At 39.4% G+C, this 19,239-nt stretch overlaps 1 protein-coding gene across 1 annotated transcript; it reads left to right on the top strand.

Annotated features, from left to right (window-relative positions):
• Window positions 1-11,506: 11,506 nt before the first annotated feature.
• LOC307019081 (lathosterol oxidase-like) lies at window positions 11,507-16,721 on the top strand. The gene is made up of 5 exons (XM_079649695.1): window positions 11,507-11,613; window positions 12,707-12,924; window positions 13,614-13,746; window positions 14,710-14,810; window positions 16,082-16,721. Exons 2-5 carry the CDS (start codon window positions 12,715-12,717, stop codon window positions 16,511-16,513), a joined length of 876 nt encoding a protein of 291 aa, XP_079505821.1. The 5' UTR covers window positions 11,507-11,613; window positions 12,707-12,714; the 3' UTR covers window positions 16,514-16,721.
• Window positions 16,722-19,239: the final 2,518 nt, after the last annotated feature.

The following is a 19,239-nucleotide window of genomic DNA, read 5'->3' as shown; positions in this document are numbered from 1 at the left end:
TCACATGACTTCACGTCACCACCGCTAAGCTAAAGGAGGCTAATGTTGGGCTATAAAGGAACTACAGCACGGTCACATGACTTCAGGTCACCACCGCTAAGCTAAAGGTGGCTAATGTTGGGCGTGATGAAATTTAGTCATCTCATTTAGACACTTGTTAGCAACCTCTGTTTTTAAACTCACCAGATCTACTGACATATTTTATGTCGTAAAACAAAAGGTTTAAATCTCTTCAGCTTGTGTTTACCATACTGTAGACCTTATTTCAGGATAACAACCAAAAACATATTTAAAAAACCATTGACATCCAGAAGCGTAAATGCAATCTCTTCAGTTACAGTCACATGACTTCAACACCACTGCTAAGCTAATGGCGGTGAATGCTCGACTTGAGTTAACCACAGACCTTATTTCAGACTGCTAACCAAAAACACATTCAGAAAACCATTGACTTCTAGACGAGGGAACAGGAAGTTCTAAAATGTTGATTCATTTCAGATTTATCAGACTCATTCCTGCACTCTATACATAACCTGCTTTACACATTTGAGTTTTGAACCTGTGTGCTACATAAAACTAAACTAAATAAATGTAGTTTCTATAAAAAATATAAAAAAGATGGTGTTGGCGGTGGCTCGTAATGACTCCTGATTCCCGTGGCTCGACTCGATGCAACAACGATGACACAGCGCTATTTTCATTACATTTTCTTGGACATATTCTCGGCTGAGCAACTGGTGCGAGCAACTGGTGTCTGGCTCGTGTTGCCACAGCAAATATACCAGCAACTCGCACTGAGAGCAGACATGTAGAGAGCGAATCACTCATTATCAGATGTGTTCTCATTTGGTATCACTCTCACAGCCAGAAACACTAATACCACAGATGATGGCGCAGCTCTCAAAGCTCAGCAGTACAACAACAGGGTGTCTGGGGTTTCAAGCTCTGCAAACATTGGCTTCTTTCTACCAGCAGAACACACACATGGACACACACACACACATGGACGCACACACACACATGGACACACACACACACATGGACGCACACACATGGACACACACACACACACACACACATGGACACACACACACACATGGACACACACACACACATGGACACACACACACACATGGACACACACACACACACACATGGACGCACACACACGGACACACACACACACATACATACACACACACACATGGACACACGGACACACACACCACCACTGCTTCCAGCATGTGCTATTTTGCCAACTGCAACCCTGGGCAAGATAATAAGATGGCTAGCAGACATTTTGTCAATATTTCTGTCCTGGCTCAGAGTCCGCCTGGCCGGCTGCTTTCTGATAGATGTGTGGACTGATTTGTTTCCCTTATTTTTGCCCTGGTTTGCCAGACAAGTGCACAGGGAGTAGAGAAGGGCTCACTAATGCAAAGCAGTTCATTAAAATCAGGCACAAAGCATCTATCAGAGGGGAAGAAGTGGGGTTGCTAATCAGTAGTGAGTCCAGCAATATGTAAAAAAAGAAAGAAAAGATGGCTCACTCCTCAGCTGTGATCTTGTCTGGGGAGCAGTGGAGATGTTTGATGCTGAGGAGGCCGTGCAGATGATTGATTTTTCCAGAAGGATGCTTTGAGACTCTGCGCTTGGTCTGCCATCTGATTAACATACACGGCATTATTCATGTCATGAATATACGAGGAGGCAACGGAACAAATAAATACTGACATGCATCCAGGAGCTGATAAATAATAAATGGAGCACACATGGCTTCAGATTTTACCATTTCGTAATGTGAACGTTCATGATGTGAGGGCCCCGAGCCGAGGCGTCACCTTCGGTTCACACAGGTTGATCAGCCATGGGACAAAAAAATGAATGACAAACTTCATATTTGGTTGTGGTCAGGTGTCGTGAATACTGGAGTGCAGACGCATTATCATTGGAAGTTTGAGGATGTGTTTAAAATACCATAGAGTCTTTATTTTCTGACGTTTCTTCACATCTCATTCAGAAATCGTCATGTGTTAATGCTTTATTTATTTATTTAAATCCTTGTTAATTTGGCCTCCTGATAGTATATGAAGTAACTGTGTGATGATCCATTAACCTTATCACTAAAACTCACATTTACCAGACTATTTATTATGATATATCCTGCATTATTTGAGTTAAACACACAGCTTGGTTGAATACTCGATTCTGATTGGTCAATTTGGACATTCCAGAGGTCTGTTATTTTTCGTTAGCAGCCTGTTGCTAAGCAGAACACACCGTTGCTAAGGAGGATGAATTGAACAAGGGGTACTTGAGTGAAAGTAGAAGCACTCAGATCTTGTACTTGAGTAAAAGTAGAAGTACTCAGATCATGTACTTGAGTGAAAGTAGAAGTACTCAGATCTTGTACTTGAGTAAAAGTAGAAGTACTCAGATCATGTACTTGAGTAAAAGTAGAAGTACTCAGATCTTGTACTTGAGTAAAAGTAGAAGTACTCAGATCATGTACTTGAGTAAAAGTAGAAGTACTCAGATCTTGTACTTGAGTAAAAGTAGAAGTACTCAGATCTTGTACTTGAGTAAAAGTAGAAGTACTCAGATCATGTACTTGAGTAAAAGTAGAAGTACTCAGATCTTGTACTTGAGTAAAAGTAGAAGTACTCAGATCATGTACTTGAGTAAAAGTAGAAGTACTCAGATCATGTTCTTGAGTAAAAGTAGAAGTACTCAGATCTTGTACTTGAGTAAAAGTAGAAGTACTCAGATCATGTACTTGAGTAAAAGTAGAAGTACTCAGATGTTGTACTTGAGTAAAAGTAGAAGTACTCAGATCATGTACTTGAGTAAAAGTAGAAGTACTCAGATCTTGTACTTGAGTAAAAGTAGAAGTACTCAGATCTTGTACTTGATTAAAAGTAGAAGTACTCAGATCATGTACTTGAGTAAAAGTAGAAGTACTCAGATCATGTACTTGAGTAAAAATAGAAGTACTCAGATCTTGTACTTGAGTAAAAGTAGAAGTACTCAGATCATGTACTTGAGTAAAAGCAGAAGTACCAGATTGTAGGAATACACCATTTACCTCTGACATGTAGTGGAGTAGAAGTACACAGTAGCAAAACATTGAAATACTCAAGTAAACGTACGCAGTTGCTTTTCACCACTGCACACAGCCTCGTCCCAAATGAATACTACACACAATAAAAGTAACGTATTGTAAAGTGAATTCAGTGCGTTCCGAAACAAATGGATGTTTTGCTGTTGATGCATTTTTCTCCCACAATGCAATTCACAGAGGAAATAAGGCGCCGCTAACATTTGGACCAATTAAAATGAATTGTGATGCCGTGAAACTGCTTCAGAACACGTCAAAAAGCATCAAGCATGTTGCTCTCTTTTTGAGTGAGTCCAATTCATATCATAGTCTGTTATTATAAAGCTTTACACTGACTGTACATCTTGTAAACTACTGTTTAGATGAGTCGCTCCATACCATTTAACATGTGTTCTTTACTTTTCTTTGGTGTTCTGTAAGTGTATACTTGCCTTTATAGGAATAAAGGTTTAAAGTAGTATTAAAAGGCATTTAATATTAGCAAAAGAGTGTTTATTTTCAGACTCGATTCAACATTTAATTTACTTGATTCCTTAAATAAAACAAAACAATGACTACGAATCGTTTAAGCCCTGCTGCAATGCTTTATTAAACTAAGTGTGCCTTATGCATTGCCCTTATTTTCACACAATACCTTCACTTAAGACCCTCACAAAGAAAACAAAGCGATTCTTCAGCGCCGCACATTAGACACTCCTCCGTCTGTCAGAGAACAACAAAGGTCTCCAGATGAAAAAGAGTAATTGTGCTGTGATTGCGGACCCCTTTTTTTTTTTCGTTTTACAGAGTGAAAGTTGGATTCTTCTTTTGGTTAGATGTGTAATCACTATCCAATCCCCCCTTGAGGAGAGAAAGAAATTTAATTTGACAAGGAGGTAATGAACCCGTGCAGCCATTATCTTAGATAACCCATTTGAGAGACTGGTTGAGCACTGATGAAAATTCTATTAAACATAGCTGGCTGATTTCTCTATTTTCTTCAGTGGCAGAAAAGCCTTTTTTTTTTTTTTACCCTTGCCAATTTACTTTGAACTCATGGAGTTGCCAAGGATCATTATATCACGGCACTTCAAACACTCTGCCTTTACTTAATGATTCAAAGGCAACAACCCCAGACTGAGGGCTAATAACCTCTGCGATGCAAACACAAGACACCTAGAAAATACTTTCACTTTCTCTCTGGAGTGTGAATCAGGGCAGGATAGTCGAAACTTAAATGCAACTTTTCTTGCGCGTTAGAACTTTTTTAATCCTTTTGGTTTTCTTGGTCAGTGCTGGCCTCAATTAAATGCTGATTCCACTTTTCCTTACTTTCCAGTTAACTTTAAAAGCATACATTTCTACTCTTTATATTCTCTCCGCTCTGCAGACAACTCAGCTATACAATAAGAGCGACACACGCAGAGCACTTCACCTCATTTGACACAACTCGTTTAATGCTAATGGCACTTATATATAGAGAGAGGAGGAATCTAAATGTGAACCCTCGGGACTTGCAAGCTTTTGTCGAACTAACGTCATGAAAGTCTCCACTGTGCTGAAATGTGCTGTAAGACTTCGAGTGTAAAGTCTCTTAGTGTTTCCATGGAGATTAACTGAAATTATTGAGCCTGAATTTGATTGAAAATACAAACAGCATACAAAAAAAACATTTGCATGAGAGATGAAGCACATCTACTGGATTACTGTTTCCTTTAGTGTTTACTTCCTGTCCCTCTTCTTCTGCTGTTCCCTTTAGTGTTTACTTCCTGTCTGTCTTCTTCTGCTGTTCCCTTTAGTGTTTACTTCCTGTCTGTCTTCTTCTCCTGTTCCCTTTAGTGTTTACTTCCTGTTTGTCTTCTTCTGCTGTTCCCTTTAGTGTTTACTTCTGGTCTGTCGTCTTCTCTTGTTCCCTTTAGTGTTTACTTCCTGTCTGTCTTCTTCTGCTGTTCCCTTTAGTGTTTACTTCCTGCCTGTCTTCTTCAGCTGTTCCCTTTAGTGTTTACTTCCTGTCTGTCTTCTTATGCTGTTCCCTTTAGTGTTTACTTCCTGTCTGTCTTCTTTTGCTGTTCCCTTTAGTGTTTACTTCCTGTCTGTCTTCTTTTGCGGTTCCCTTTAGTGTTTACTTCCTGCCTGTCTTCTTCTCTTGTTCCCTTTAGTGTTTACTTCCTGCCTGTCTTCTTCTCTTGTTCCCTTTAGTGTTTACTTCCTGCCTGTCTTCTTCTCTTGTTCCCTTTAGTGTTTACTTCCTGCCTGTCTTCTTCTCCTGTTCCCTTTAGAGTTTACTTCCTGTATGTCTTCTTCTACTGATTTCTCTGTCGTTCATCTCTTCGTCTTATAACCTCATTCCTTCACTTGTTCCCTTTTCTTTTCTTTACTGGGAACAGTTTAGCCATCATGAATCCAAAGTTCTCAACAAAAAGCAAAATGAATATTTAAAAAGTATTCAACAATGTTTTCTGATGAAGGAAAACTCAGGTGTGCAGACATGCAGAGAGCATCTTTTTTCCTAATGGATTTAATCAAATATAGTCTAACAGTAAACATCCCAGAAAGCACATAGTTTTACAGTTTATATGAAAATCTGCCATCTTCTGCTTCCGAAGCCTGAGTTTTTATAATAAAATGCAAGAAAAAAACCAATTACTCTTAAGTACTTTGATCTTTTGTACTAGGGGAAAAAAATACGCTTAGATTTGATCAATTAAGGAAATCGAGATGTTCATTGTGCATGCATAAATCCCTGTGTGTCGTTCTCTCAGGTACTTTTAATTTCAGTTGGTATTTTGTTGGCAACACATCTAAAAAGCAATAAAAAAAAAAGACTGCAGCATTCTGAAGCACCTTGTCTGACAAAGGGAAGGGGAAAGGTTTTTATTACCTCGCTCTTACACAACAGAGTGAAATAAGAGAGCCAATATGTTTTGGCCCGGATGTACGAAGCAGCAAAGAAGCACGTCCAAAAAAAAAAAATGATTTTACCCCTCTTTGCACAAGACTTACATCACACTGCTGCTCTCTCAGGATGTGAAGGATCTTCAAAGAGATGGAGGTGCCACCTGTGTGATGAGGGTGGAGTACGTTGCGTCCAAAAGGCAATTTACATTTGAATGATATTTAAGTTGTTTGAATCACAATGTTTTGATTTGTTGAGGAGAAAAATTGCATATTGACATGAGGGCTAATGATGCCTTAAAGAGGTTAATCTTAAAGACCTACAGATCAGATTTTAACGTTTGTTCTACAACATAAAATGCGCCAGTAAATATGTAATGTGACCTTGCTGTAGTTCCTTTATAGCCCAACATTAGCCACCTTTAGCTTAGCGGTGGTGAAGTCATGTGACCGTGCTGTAGTTCCTTTATAGCCCAACATTAGCCTCCTTTAGCTTAGCGGTGGTGACGTGAAGTCATGTGACCGTGCTCTAGTTCCTTTATAGCCCAACATTAGCCACCTTTAGCTTAGCGGTGGTGACCTGAAGTCATGTGACCGTGCTGTAGTTCCTTTATAGCCCAACATTAGCCACCTTTAGCTTAGCGGTGGTGACGTGAAGTCATGTGACCGTGCTGTAGTTCCTTTATAGCCTAACATTAGCCACCTTTAGCTTAGCGGTGGTGACGTGAAGTCATGTGACCGTGCTGTAGTTCCTTTATAGCCCAACATTAGCCGCCTTTAGCTTAGCGGTGGTGACGTGAAGTCATGTGACCGTGCTATAGTTCCTTTATAGCCCAACATTAGCCGCCTTTAGCTTAGCGGTGGTGACGTGAAGTCATGTGACCGTGCTGTAGTTCCTTTATAGCCCAACATTAGCCACCTTTAGCTTAGCGGTGGTGAAGTGAAGTCATGTGACCGTGCTGTAGTTCCTTTATAGCCCAACATTAGCCACCTTTAGCTTAGCGGTGGTGACGTGAAGTCATGTGACCGTGCTGTAGTTCCTTTATAGCCCAACATTAGCCACCTTTAGCTTAGCGGTGGTGACTTGAAGTCATGTGACCGTGCTGTAGTTCCTTTATAGCCCAACATTAGCCACCTTTAGCTTAGCGGTGGTGACGTGAAGTCATGTGACCGTGCTGTAGTTCCTTTATAGCCCAACATTAGCCACCTTTAGCTTAGCGGTGGTGACGTGAAGTCATGTGACCGTGCTGTAGTTCCTTTATAGCCCAACATTAGCCGCCTTTAGCTTAGCGGTGGTGACGTGAAGTCATGTGACCGTGCTGTAGTTCCTTTATAGCCCAACATTAGCCGCCTTTAGCTTAGCGGGGGTGACGTGAAGTCATGTGACCGTGCTGTAGTTCCTTTATAGACCAACATTAGCTTCCTTTAGCTTAGCGGTTTATAGCAAAATGTTAGATTTTTACTTCAGAAATCATAAAGTGGTGTCAATATGTGGAGATTATCCTACTGAACTAAACATGTCAGTATCATAAACGTTTGTTTGACACAGAGATTATTTTCTGTACTAATCCAAAATCCAATGGAAAAATTCCATTGGATTTCAGTTGAGGGAAACCTTGCAATGCTAACTTCCAATGCGTCATCACTGCACCATTCTATTGACATCAGTAAATATTGTTTGTTACCTGTATTTGACGGTGAATGCAGTCCACTGGTCCTGACTGAAATGGGTCAACAACCTTTGGATTTATTGCCATGACATATTGTGAAGACATTCAGAAACTCTTTAGGATGGATCCTACCAACTCTGGTGATCCCTTGACATTTTATTTAGTGCCACTAGCACTAGAAACATCTCAACTTCTGCAAGATGGATTGATACCATAAACTGTATATATAAAGAGTACTACCCACTTGTTGTTTTTGTGGATGGTGACCTCCTGACCTTTCCCTTAGAGCCAGCAGCAGGAGCAGGTGGACATGCTTTTCAGTGAAGTTTCTCAAGAAGCGTTGCATTACATTTCAATGTAATGAATGCTAGAGTAAATAGAAATGGACAGAAAGCAGGTAGAGTGTCATGTCTTGTAGATGGAATACAAGTGTTTTATAGCATTAAGAGATTTACAGTCGGTGGTCAGAATGGAAACAAATATTTATAATACGTTTCTTACATCCAGATTCTTTTTTTTGCTTTCAATTTCTTTCAGAGTTTTGACTTCTTAGAATTTTCTGAATTTTAACTTTTTCTCAGAACTATGACTTTTTACCACATTTTTGACTTTTTCCCGAATTTTAACTTTTTTCAACATTTTCCCTTTTATAAGAATTTAGAATTTTTTGAAGTTCAATTTTTTTCTTCAGAATTATTATATTTTTTTCAGATTTCTTTATTTTATCAGAATTTCTATTTATTTTAAATCCAACTTTTTTATCAGAATGTTTTTTTTAAATACCTTTTTTTTTTTTAATTCGATTTTTTTTCAGAATTTTTCGGATATTCGCCTTTCGTCAGAATTTTCACTTTTTCTGAGCATTTTTCAAAAGAATTTTCACTTTTTCTCAACATCTTTACTATTTCTCAGATTTGTCACTTTTTTTCTTATCATTCTGATCTTAACCTAAGAAGGTTTGTTAATACTTGCTGTGTTAGGCATTACTGTGTTTTCCCCCTCAAAGTTGCAGGTAATTCTGCTTTCTATACGATTACAAAACATTCCCTGAGCATCTCGTGTGACAGCAGTAAAGCTGTGCTTTTTGTCACATAAATCCATTCAGGATGGAGGTAAATGATGTTTGCAGTATTCATACAACATAATCTAATTTCAAAGTTAATTCTCTTTCCGTGAAATGTTATGAGACTGTTATTTATGAGCAGATGCAGCCCGGCCCGAACCGACTGAACAAACAGCAGCTGTGGCACCAAACAAACCCAAAGAGGAGGTGAGGAACACTTTGATACGCCAATATGAAATGTGTTGTTGTCAATGTGCTCATGAGATAGCATCAATTTACAGATGGGAGCCGCTGGACACGTTAAGTTGATTAATCTGTGTGGGTAAAACTAAAGGGTTATGTCGGTTCATAAGGGCTTTGGTCATTTTATTTGTAAATCGTCTGACATGTCTGCCCTGTTTGATGACACTGATATGATTAATACGATTTGGAAACATTACTACGACAGAGATTTTTTACACATTAAAGTGGGTATTTTGAACTCGGTAAAACAGTACCTGCAACATAACCCAATAATACGGGTTTGTTTAATAGTGCAGACATGAAAAGACATGGTTGCCACAAAATGTCAGAAAGGTTATGTTCAAGTTAGTGCCATCAACGCCGGTGACGAGATAATCAGGAATCTGAAGGCGTCAGAATGTGTGTCTCCAGTTGCGACAAGTTTCTGCAGTTTTTTGATTACATTTCCCAAAGTGACAGATCGAGTGTTGTTGCCTTCTGAGGAGATGATGAGCAGCGGGTTATCTGCTCTCAGCAGGGGGCGGAGTCTCTCTGCAGAGATCCTGATTGGTTGACGTGAGTCTGCACTCAGAGGGAGATGCCTTCACTGCCTCAGAGACACTTTGAGTGCTCAAAATGCAAACTTTATACTAAAGACGAGATGCCTCCACTCCAGCTTTCACAATAACATGAGTGTGTTTTACTCATACAAAGGATTTTAAAGAGGCCTTATCCTGTTTGTTGGTTTGTCTCTTTCCTGTAGTGTGTTATATAGATTTTAGTGCATGTAAATGGTCTGCAAAGTCTAAAATCCCTGTGTTCCCTCGATGTGAATGATCTCTTTATCTATAAAAATAAACATATGTATTTTCCAAAGATACTTTTTGGAAGTCTTGATAAATTATTGTAACACTCACCTCTGAATTGGAACGGAAAATGAAAGCATTTTTCTTTCTTTTTCTATCAGGGCGTAGAAAAAGTGGCATTTATATAAACATTGTAATGAAAATGGGTCAGAAAGAAAACTGCAAAGGCTTTTTAACAGCTAAGAATTAAAAAGAGGAGGGATGGGAAACAAACAACAACAAAAACAAGAGCTAGCATGCTATAAAAAAAGGGCCAAATAATTTTCTGAAAGCTTCTGGTGGTAGATTATCGGATATAAAATGGACAGCATACCCACTGGATAAAGCATATTTCATTCTGGCTACTAACAAATCTATGATCTGAGGCGATATGTCATTATCAAATACATCTTCTATAGAATAAAGCAGAACTTTCCACTGCTGTGATATCCCCATATGACACCTGTAGCTTAGGAGGCTATTATACTGTAGGTGGTTCTAATACTGAATTATGTAGGAGTTTAATTTGCTCTCCTCCAGTGGTATGACTATAATAATCATGTATTAATCAGTGTGTTGAGCTGTGTTACAGTATCAGATCCTCCAGCTCTGAGTTTAGAGCGATGGCGACACCCTGTGGTTGTTATCAGAGTGGAAGCAATGTGTTTTTATCTGACATTAATCCAACTGTTAAACTCTGTAGATGCAAATAACATGAGCCAACTTCTATAATACTTTTCTATATCTTAATGTTTAATAGTTTGGGTGTTTTTTTTTAATCTTCTTTAGCTGTCTTTATGTATGCACCATGAATACCAAGACAAATTCCTCGTGTAAACGAACCTACTTGGCAATAAAAGCCTATAGTGTAGCATTTATGTGCCAAACTTCATTCAGAAATCTGTCAAAACATAATTTTTCCAAGCTGATTTGCTAAAAAAAACATTACTTAAATAACTTAATATTATACTTCTGCTATCACGAAAACATGTTCTGGAAAATTCGGCATTGCAATGATTAAATAATAATGTTATAAAAATGACATTACATCACCTTTCTAACAGGCAAACGTATTGTTAAAACAGTGCAACCAAACTTCATTCAGAAATCATGCAAAAGTAGTTTAGTCTTGCTAATTTGTTAAAAATCCCCAATCTAAATACATTAAAAATGCGTTTTCAATCACTAAGCCTGTTCTGGAATATTCCGAATTGCAATGATTCAATAATAACGTTAAGAAAGGAAATTACATCACCTTTCAACAAGCAAACAAGTTACATAAACAAAGAATGAGACAGGAAATACCAGAATAATGTTGTCAAAATAAAAAATAACTTAAAAATGAATCGGCCGAATTAAAGAGGTGCACATAACACTTACATCGACATCATTTTTTTGTTAAATGAAGGTTATTTAGATTCAGATTAACCTGAGAGAACCGACAAATTATCAGTTTGTAAAGGAAGTTTGGTTCAAAATCGAACATTAAGTGCATTTGTGTTTTATTTTAGCCGGTCCCACAATATAATTAATGCTATGAATGTATTTAAAGATATTAAAAACACATATTAAGGAACATTATCCTGCGTTTCTATAACAATCTGTGGGCGTTTCGGCCTCTGCTCCAGCTGTTTCTGTAGCACCATGATCAGATCCACCAGTGGGCCAATCAGAAACCATAACAAGCCTGCCGTGATGAGGAACTGCGCGCTGATTGGACGCCACTTCTATGACGTAAAGGTGTGATTGGTCGCTTGCTCGCTTTTACCTTAGTGCATATCCTCTTCACTGTTGTACCGGAATACGAGCAACAAACACAAGGTACAGTGCGAATTTAACTTTATATACATTAAAATAAAGACAGAGCACTTTGTTTATAACCATTTAATACCACGTGATGCTGAATTTGGTGTTCGTTAATGCTTATAAAATACATATATTTACCTTTACGTAACGGCGTGTCAGGAATAACGTTACATAAAATGAGATATCTCAATCACAGATGTAATGTAGCTGCTCCTGCAGATTATCAATGTGCATTTGTGTGATTTTTACATTGTTCTTGGCTTTAAAATGTGTTGTATTTATTGTATTAATTGCTTGCATTGTGTGATACAATTGTGAAGTGTTGGAAAATGGTCACTTTCAAGGGATCAGAGAGCCAAATCCAGAAGTCAAGGTCCATCTGCACAATAAATCAGAACCAGCATCCACAATAAATACAGTACAGTACACATCATTGTATAGTAGTTGTATCAATGCTTGTGTTAGAGAAACATTCACAGTTTTAAAGCAAGGTGTCAAAGTGTTTGGATCAAGACAAAATGCTATATTTAACTTCACAAGAAGTGTGTGCATATTTTGAACATTTGAAATTGTTAATACATGTAAAAGTATAATTGCACTGAAGAAGACAGACTGGAAAGTTTTGCAAAGCAGTTGGCCTTTTAATTTGGCTCTGACTTTTAGATCTCAAATCTATGTAGAAATCTAACATTTCTCTCTTTTAAGACATGTCAAGACATTCTTTAAAATACATTTTAGAAAGTCTTATTTGTGTCAACAGCAGATGGAGTCTTTTCAGTTTAATACATATAAAGACATATTTTATAAGCTATAAGCTGTAATAAAACCTAATCTTTTACTGACATGTAGATAATGGTTTGTTTTATAACAAAGATTATTCTGATTATTAAAATTAGCTCATTATGTCTTTCAACTGGTGACAAAATACAGTTGATCTGCTATCTTTAAAACCTAAAAACATCTGAAAATTGGTGTAAAAATATTGAATGGCCTGAACCCAGTATCATTTCTCATCAACAAATTCAATTCAAACTAACAGCAGTGCTTTCTGGGAAATGTAGTGTTCTCAACATGTTTTAAAGTGTGTGCTCTCTTTCTCTCGTTACAGATCTCACCATGGATCTTGTGCTGAATGTTGCGGATCATTACGTCCTCACCCCCTATGTGTTCCCGGCCTCCTGGCCTGAGGAGGGCGCTCTGAGGCAGATCCTCAGCCTGCTGGTGCTCACCAACCTGGGGGCCGCCGTCCTCTACCTGGGCCTCGGGGCCATCAGCTACTTCTTCATCTTCGACCACAATCTCATGAAACACCCACAATTCCTCGAGGTAAAGAGCCCGTATAATAAAACGCCTCCATTGCACTCCTTTGTTTACTTCCAGAACATAGTGACATCACTGGGGAACACCCGCGCTGCTATTGGCTAGCGCTCCAACACCTTGTAAGTGATAGGCTAAGGGGCGGAACATCTCTAAGCGGTTCACCAATCACTACAGAGCCGGTCAGCTAAGCTAGATCAGCGTATTTGATTAATTTAATTTACCTACATTATTCTGGACTATTTGTTGGCTTGAATTTACTTATTTTACAAAGCTTTGGATAAAAGTGTCAGCTAAATCTAAGAGGGCCGAAATGCATTAAATAGTTTTAAGAAGATAAAATGGACACCTAGAGAAGGAAGTTGAAACTCGGCCCACTGGCACTCATCTGCACACCTGGCAAAAGCTGAAAAGCAGGCCATAAAAGCACTTTGTTTGAAGAATACTAAGACCTGAAGTGAGATCAGTTCATATTGAAATATAACGAGTTGTTGTGACGCAGTAAAGTCTCTTGTCTTCAGCTAAAAAGGTCAAGGTACACATTGATTTGGAAGAGAAAAGTTAAGGCTTGCATTATTCTGGATTTGTCTTCATTGTCAAGTGCCAATAGATCCATAATAACAGAGATAGAGGTGTGACTTCTGCCTCTGGTATTTATTGAGTTAATAAATTATTATTTTATTTTCAATCCCCCTCAGAATCAGGTTCGGAGAGAGATCAGATACGCGATGACCTCACTTCCTGTGATCAGCCTTCCCACTGTGGCTCTGTTTTTCTATGAAGTCCGAGGGTACAGCAAACTGTACGACAACGTCCACGACTCTCCGCTGGGTGAGTGCTAGACAAAGATTTGACCATCTTCCAGTACATTTAAACACCCTGAATGTAACCTGTTTTCAGTGGTGTGTGTGACATGGTGTGTGATATGGTGTGTGATATGGTGTATGTGTGACATGGCCCGTTTCTCAATCTCGAGGATGCTTGCTTGGTAGCACATGTCTTCCGAGTCACTTCCTTCATAAGCTAGGCAAGAATACTTCCTGGCATTCGGAAAACGAAGAGTGGAACAGGCGAGCAAGTGTGCAAGTGTGCGTCATATGAGAGGCCCCGCCTTACATTTTCCACCACAGATTTGGGGAAATTGGTCCGTGCGCAAAGCATTGTGGGGATTTTAAGGACGCGAAGTCTACCCATGTGCAGCCTCGAAATTACCCCAAACCAAGGACGCGGCCTCGGTGGAATTCCAAGTATGCTGGACATTGGAACAGTCCTTCGGCGGCACTCGATGACGTAGCATCCTTGAAATATTGGCTTGGAAGCCAGTATCCTCGAGATTGAGAAACGGTTATGGTGTGTGTGTGTGTGTGTGTGTGTGTGTGTGTGTGTGTGTGTGTGTGTGTGTGTGTGTGTGTGTGTGTGTGTGTGTGTGTGTGTGTGTGTGTGTGTGTGTGTGTGTGTGTGTGTGTGTGTGTGTGTGTGTGTGTGTGTGTGTGTGTGTGTGTGTGTGTGTGTGTGTGTGTGTGTGTGTGTGTGTGTGTGTGTGTGACATGGTGTGTGTGTGGTGTGTGTGTGACATGGTGTGTGTGTGATATGGTGTGTGACATGGTGTGTGATATGGTGTGTGTGTGACATGGTGTGTGATATGGTGTGTGATATGGTGTGTGTGTGATATGGTGTGTGTGTGACATGGTGTGTGACATGGTGTGTGTGACATGGTGTGTGATATGGTGTGTGTGTGACATGGTGTGTGTGTGACATGGTGTGTGACATGGTGTGTGACATGTTTGCTCTCAGGCTGGCCCGGACTCTTCCTCAGTATGATCTCCTTCCTCCTCTTCACTGATATGTGCATTTACTGGATTCATCGCTTCCTGCACCACCGGCTCATTTACAAGGTGAGGAGCGGTGTAGTTTCTGTTTGGTTCTTCTTTCCTGCAGGCTACACAATGCACTTAACATCAACACCTAACTCATTCGACACAATGTGACCAACTTAGCTGCGCAAAGTGTCTTCACCTTCACTTTGTTTTGCAGCACATACAGTACATCTGTTTACAGTTCACATATTTATCTATCATTAGCAATATGTTATTCCACTGGACACGATGTTTGCATTTAACTGGCACCATTGTGTCACGTTTAGGGATCGGCCAGTTCGATAAGCTGACATGCACCGATGAAAGTTGCCAGTTTTTGTGTGTTGCTTGGTGACAGGTCGGGCCCGGGGAGAGGTTGCGTTAGCGTCGTGGATTTAATCATTACGGAAAAGATTTGGCATAAAACCACTGACTTAGGATGGTCTGCCATAACTGTAAAGAGGCCCTATTCTGCTTTTTGGGGGGTTTCCCTTTCCTGTAGTGTGTTACCAGGTTTCTGTGCATGTAAATGGTCTGCAGAGGCTAAAATCCCTGTGTTCCCTCGCAATTCTATTCGCTAGCGCTCCAACACATTGTACGTGATAGACATCTCTAAGCGGTTGACCAATAACAACAGAGCCGGCCAGCTAACCAATCAGAGCAGACTGGGCTCTGGTGTCAGACAGAGGGTGAAAAGAGCTTTTTGAATATTAAAGAATGGAGACATGTCCCAGTAGAGACATTACATACTGATATACACCTGAACATCAGCAGGAGAGGACTCTTTAAAGTAGAGACACTACATACTGATATACACCTGAACATCAGCAGGAGAGGACTCTTTAAAGTAGAGACACTACATACTGATATACACCTGAACATCAGCAGGAGAGGACTCTTTAAAGTAGAGACACTATATACTGATATACACCTGAACATCAGCAGGAGAGGACTCTTTAAAGTAGAGACACTACATACTGATATACACCTGAACATCAGCAGGAGAGGACTCTTTAAAGTAGAGACACTACATACTGATATACACCTGAACATCAGCAGGAGAGGACTCTTTAAAGTAGAGTCACTACATACTGATATACACCTGAACATCAGCAGGAGAGGACTCTTTAAAGTAGAGACACTACATACTGATATACACCTGAACATCAGTAGGAGAGGACTCTTTAAAGTAGAGACACTACATACTGATATACACCTGAACATCAGCAGGAGAGGACTCTTTAAAGTAGAGACACTACATACTGAAACAACTTCACTGAACCTTGACTCTTCTGAATCTCTTCTCTCAGCTGTTCCACAAGCCTCACCACGTCTGGAAGATCCCGTCTCCGTTCGCCAGCCACGCTTTCCACCCGGTGGACGGCTTCATGCAGGGCCTCCCGTACCACATCTACCCATTTATGTTCCCGCTTCACAAAGTGCTCTACCTCGGCCTCTACGTCTTCGTCAACATCTGGACCATCTCCATCCACGACGGGGACTACCGGGTCCCCCTCGCTCTCACCCCCGCCATCAACGGATCGGCGCACCACACCGACCACCACCTGTTCTTCGACTACAACTACGGGCAGTACTTCACGCTGTGGGACCGTCTGGGGGGTTCGTACCGGCACCCGTCCGCCCTGCTGGGGAAGGGGCCGCACGATCTGATCCGGAAACTGCAGGCCGAGGGGAAGTTAGGAGAGGACAGAGGGAAGGGGAGAGGGAGTAAAGAGGAATGATTTTAAAGATAAGTGGTGATTAAAAGTGTTTATTTTTGTAAAGACAATGGGCTGAACTTAGATACTCCTCAACCATCTACCATATGATGATACGACTCTACAGTTCACTACAGTACGGTACAGTATAATACCGTTTAGTACGGTACAGTATAATACAGTACAGTATGGTACAGTATAATACCGTTTAGTATGGTACGGTATATTACGGTACAGTACGGTACAGTATAATACCGTTTAGTACAGTACGGTATAATACAGTACACCATGGTACGGTATAATACAGTACACCACGGTACAGTATAATACAGTACACCATGGTACGGTATAATACAGTACACCATGGTACGGTATAATACAGTACACCACGGTACAGTATAATACCGTTTAGTACGGTACAGTATAATACAGTACAGTATGGTACAGTATAATACCGTTTAGTACGGTACGGTATATTACGGTACAGTACGGTACAGTATAATACCGTTTAGTACAGTACGGTATAATACAGTACATTACGGTACAGTATAATACCGTTTAGTACGGTACGGTATAATACAGTACATTACGGTACAGTACGGTACGGTATAATACAGTACATTACGGTACAGTACGGTACGATACTTGACCGTACAGTAATGATGCTTTATTGTCGAACCAAGTCTGAAATATTTCTTGCATCACAGCATCTCCATTTGCAGCATCAACGAGGACAAATAATAAGACGAATATGTTCAAGACCCTTTAACGCACATTTGATCTGGGATTTAATTTCACGATTTACCGGAGCACAGATGAGTGCTTCAGTCTTAAAAGAACCCAGGACATTAACATTTTAAACATAATTTAAATGGAGATTTTGTGCGAGTCAAACATGTTTTTCCCGAGCCGCTAAATGCTCAGAGCTTTTAATTGACCGAGGTTTGAACACATCTGTAAAACTGGTCCAAACTGGTGCAGATACTTTAGAAAATGTCGGAGCCTAATGCCAGCATTTTGTATACTAAGACAAGGAAACAGACATTTAACATAATCACTGAACACAATGTGTTCAAGACACTCTAACGGACATTTCATCTGGGATTTAACTCTGTATTTAATTGTAGGAGTTACTTCAGTCTAGACATTGTTAACATATGGTTTCTCAATGGGTTGACGTCGATCTTTGGGCAGATATTTTCATTTTGTCGAGTGGTTTTAAACACGCCTGTTTGCTCTCCTGGCTCCAAAATGGTGGAACAACTCCCCGTTGATATGAAGGACAGAAGAACGTCTACTTTTCTTCCAACTTAGACTGAAAATCCACCGGTTTCAAATGCTCAAACAAGTGTTTCGTTCTTGTGATTTGGATAGAAGCGTCAGCTAAATGTAATGTTAACGCATTTATACCTGCCAAATAAGCTGTTGTGAGATTTCAAATACTAGTCAACAGGTCTAAGTGTCCTTGGGTAAAATACTTAACCCCAAATTGCTTCATGTCCACAGTACTGCAGATAGATAGATAGATAGATAGATGGATGGATGGATGGATGGATAGATACTTTATTGATCAGAATTTGGGAAATTCTTTCATCACAGAAGCAGAAGCGTGTTCAGACATTATAATACAATACTTAAAATACTTTTAAAAAGTGGAAAAGAGAATTAACAATTAAAAATAAAAATAAAAATATGATACCCAATATAAATAAAACAATATAAAATATTGTGGATAATTAAAATAAGAAGTCAAAGTATGCACTGTAAGTCCCTTTGGATGTATTAGCATGTAGCATGTTAGCATGATTTAATTAAAAGCAGGCTTTGGGATCAATATATTCTTTGATGCACCAAACAAAGCCAACAAGCAGACGGACATCAGCTGTAATAAATTAGAGTTTTGAGCAAGAGATGTCAGTGAATGGGAGTTTCATAATTTAACAATTCGTTTTGGGTTTTTAATTCATATTGAATCTTAGAATGTAGCGAATGAAAACCTTTCTTTAAGGTGTTTTTCAAATGGTAGAAGATGAAATCCTCAGATTCCTGTTCATTTCATGTCTTCTCTCTCTCTGTCTGTTGAGGTGATAACATCCTCATTACTGTGAGAATAAAACACCTTTCCTCCTGTTGCTGTTTTATGTGCTTTGACTGACTAAGTGCGATTACTTTTTTGGATATAAATAATAATGATGAATACTTTGTCCACGGTTTCAGTTTTTAAATGTGTTTTCATTGAGAGTAAGGGTTCATTCCTGTCCATGGAAGGAGTTTCACATGTATTTATACCTTTAGTTACTTCACAGATGAATGATGAGAAATCTAATCAAGTGTTAAATCAGACTTTAGTTCCACCTGGAGTAAATCCACCAGCTACCCTGCAGTATACAAAGTCATTCAAACTAGCTGCACCTTTACCAGCTTTGAGAACACTTTCATGATCAATCATTATAAAACATATATCTATTATTCTGAAATGGACCAATCTGCACAATGACTACTTTTACTGTCTTTCACTATATTTTGATGAGAATACTTTTCTACTTTTACTTGAGGAACATTTTGAATGCAGGACTTTTACTGAAACAGAGTATTCCTACACTCTGGTACTTCTACTTTTACTGAATCACAAGATCTGAGTACTTCTACTTTTACTCAAGTACAAGGTCTGAGTACTTTTACTAAAGTACAAGGTCTGAGTACTTCTACTTTTACTCAAGTACAATATCTGAGTACTTCTACTTTTACCC

The sequence above is a fragment of the Notothenia rossii genome, assembly GCF_949606895.1.
Source record: "Notothenia rossii genome assembly, chromosome: 9".
Classification (NCBI taxonomy): Eukaryota; Metazoa; Chordata; class Actinopteri; order Perciformes; family Nototheniidae; genus Notothenia; species Notothenia rossii.
The sequence above is the reverse complement of the archived record's forward strand: the minus strand, read 5'-3'. Positions and strand labels throughout refer to the sequence as shown.